This window comes from Cyprinodon variegatus, unplaced genomic scaffold, assembly GCF_000732505.1.
Source record: "Cyprinodon variegatus isolate N-32 unplaced genomic scaffold, C_variegatus-1.0 Scaffold9, whole genome shotgun sequence".
NCBI lineage: Eukaryota > Metazoa > Chordata > Actinopteri > Cyprinodontiformes > Cyprinodontidae > Cyprinodon > Cyprinodon variegatus.
Window position 1 is genome coordinate 201,388 of NW_015150462.1, and position 3,357 is coordinate 204,744.

Sequence of the window (3,357 nt, forward strand, 5' to 3'; positions counted from 1 at the left end):
CATTGTTTACACCAACAGGCTCACATGTTGGCTTTTATTTCTAACTAAAATAGGCCAAATTATCAGCCTCCCTTTGGTTTAGTTGGGTGCTTGTGCTGATAAACTGTATTTATACTAATGTGACCATGAAAGCACCGCAGCATCTCTTGTCTGTTTGTTTAAAAAAAGGATCTCCTTCTTTCAGCTTATGTTTTTGTAAATGAACAGTCCTTGTAATGAATCTCGTATAGTTTACCATCTGATATTATGTCCTGAGAGGATGTCCTTCTATTTTATCACGACTGTAGATAAATAGGCAGGTGGGGCTGGAACATTATGACATGTTCTCTGGATGTTTTCCAAGTTTTTAATGAGGGAGGGGTTGCTGTATGGTCCTCTCTTTCTTCTACTTTGCACATTCTTACAGCTGTACAGCTGTGAGGGTGGGAGGAGTCCTTCGTTTCTGATGAGAGACAGAGCAGAGGAGAGAAAGGGAGGAGGAGGCTGGGCCCACGGTTGAGTAAAAAGAGGGAATCTCACTGGACGTCATCAAAGCTCTTGAAACTTTCGGAGACAGAAGGGCAGCTTTCTGAAATGCAATCTCCCACCTGGTGATAAGGTAGACGCTGTGAGGACTGACCGCCATGCAGGGTCGGACAGTCAAAGCCCCTAAAAGGGAGATGGTGATAGAGAGTCCCCAGCAGTACAAAAGTTTAGCCGAGATTGAGGCAGAGGTTGAAGGAGTACCACAGGTGCCAGTGGTAAGTATACTCCTATTCTGCTTTTTGTTGGGTCCCTCTGAACCAGCTTTAGAGGTCTGTTAAAGGGGCTGACAGGATGATGGGAAGTAGCAGCTTGAGTGAATGCTTCTCAAGAGAGCTGATCTTTTTTTGGAAATGGAGCACTTGTTGCTTCTTTTGTTCTTTAACCCTTTTTAGATGCCAGACTTCAACAGTCCTGCAGCTAGAAGGAAACGTTTCTTTAAATTTCTATTCTTCTTAAATTACAAATGGATATTTTAGCTTTGCATTAGAGTTGATTACCAGCAGGTCACCCTGGTAAGCCATTGAGTTCACAGCTGCTTGTCCGACTGGCCCATGTCCCGTTAGAAACTGGAACTTATAATGTGATGCTTATCAGACCATCTTTCCCATCCAGAGGGCTGAGAAAAATTGAGGGGATCTCTGCATTGCATCACTGGGAAAATGGCCTGAATAAATCAAAACTTAAATCTACAGCCAGACATGTGTTTAATTGGCCTCATGTGTTGAATCTAGTCCAAAGGTCTAACCCAAATAAAATGAATCAGTCCCATTTCTAAGAGCAACATAACTCACTTATTATGTAGTTCCATGTTTTGATCTTTTTCCTGATAAACTGTTCTTATTAACCTTTGTTTGGCGATAATGGTTGGAGCAGTTGGATCCCCTCATAGTTTCTAGAACACTTGCCTCTAGAAAATTTTCCCCTCCTAGATAGACGTACTTCCACATTCGGGTATCAAACAGCCTTTCCATTTTTCAGTTTGAAGGTTGCTGGTTATATGTGTCACGATTTGGTTTTGGATTGTTGACCCAAAAGCAGAGGCAGGAAGGCAGAGGTGAATTTCTTTGAGATTTAATGAAAGGGAAACTGAAAACAGAGGCAGGTTGTCCAAAAATCCAATAAAGAAAACACAAAGACCCAAAACAAACAGGAAACCAGGAATCCAAAAAATCAAACATGAAAACAAGTCAAAACGAACCAGAAACCATGGTAACATCAGGGGGATCATCATCAAAACCAGGAAGGCTCAGAGAGACAGAGTTGGAGGAAGTATGACGAAGTTAGACGAGGACCCAGCAAAGAGGAACTGAAGAGAGAGGGCTTTTAAAGGAGACTGAGACAAAGAGGGGGCTAATGAGCAGACTGGGAACAGGTGAGCACAGAGCAGAAACAAAACAGGAGCTAGGGGAAAAGGAGAACACAAGAGGGCAGCAGAGGGCAACAAATGAAAGACCTGGAAGACTAGAAATAACTAGAAAACACAACAAAATAAAAATTAAACCACTAAGACTATAAAACAAGGAGCAAAGTAAAACTAAACACTCAAAAGAAAAGATAACAGAACCAAAACTGAGACAGTAACTGAGAGAAACCAAAATAACACAATAAACTAAGAATTAAACCATTAAAAAAACTATGAAACGAAGAGCAAAGCAAAACTGAAAATCAAAAGAAAAACATCACAGAAACAAAAACCTAACAATATGAACCTCAGTCATTATCCTGTAGGTGACTCAACTGGTCGGTAAAACGTATAAAACCACAATAAGTTCCAACCTCTTGTTTTTTCCCATGATGCATCACTCTGTATGGTTTTTGTAATATTATATATGGCATGATAAATCTGGAACAGTTGGCGGTGTTGTTCTGCGTGTCCCAATCAAAGATTTGTGATGATATTATTGCAGAAATGTGAAGATTTCTTTTGTAGCGAACCAATCAGTTAGCTGACAGGAAAGCTTCTAAAGTCAGTAATAGATGACCAGGCGACTGCGTTCTAAAAGCATCCGTTAGTGGGAGGTCCACCCAAACATTACAACACAAGCGAAACAAAAACAAAACAATAAAGATTAGCTTCTAACACTCCTTTGTTGCTCTTCTGTCAATGATCATCAGCAAAACAAGGCTGAAGTTTTCAGACTTGTCAAAATAATCTTTTATCTACCCGACATATGCACATCGGAAATGTTGCATCAATTAGCTATTAATCACTTTACCCCATATAATGCTATTAGGCGTGGGAAAAAAATTGATATGGCGATATGTTGCAATTTTTGGCAGGCCAATATGATATTGATCTTTCAGCTCTTAATATCGATTTTAAAAAGCTAACATTTTTACATATAACACTTGGTGGAAATAAGCTACTTTTGTGCCATTGTTGCGGTAGATGGCGCCATGGAGTCCTTTTGCTCTGCAGCGCTGCAGTATTTCTGTAGTAGATGCAGATGTGGACTGACTTAAACCTGCAGAAATAACAGATCAATACCTTCTGATGAACATATACAGCATGGGCCTTTTTATGTCTGCATGTAATTTTGCTATTATCTGAATAGCATATTGCAATGTATCGTGATAATATTGTGTTATGACCCAAATATCGTGATTGTATCACCCTTTTCAATATGCTACACCACACTTGCGCCCTGTCTGCATTGGTACACACTTGTCTGCACTTCGACACGACAGTGTAGCCTATTGGAGCTTTGAATTGTCATGTTTGGATCCTTTCGTTAAAATAAAAAAGAAAATAAAAAAGCAATATTATGACGCCACAGTAAAACTTGCTTTATTTTCTGACTGTTAGTTTTGGCATTTTTTATCCCAGTAAAC

The 3,357-nt window shown here is 39.8% G+C and overlaps 1 protein-coding gene across 1 annotated transcript in view; it reads left to right on the plus strand.

Annotated features, from left to right (window-relative positions):
• The first annotated feature begins 511 nt into the window (after positions 1-511).
• LOC107087324 (dedicator of cytokinesis protein 9-like) overlaps positions 512-3,357 on the plus strand; it is a 63,289-nt gene continuing 60,443 nt past the window's right edge. The window contains 1 exon segment of the mRNA XM_015378848.1: positions 512-740. Coding sequence (XP_015234334.1) covers positions 624-740 — 117 coding nt within the window. The 5' untranslated portion in view covers positions 512-623.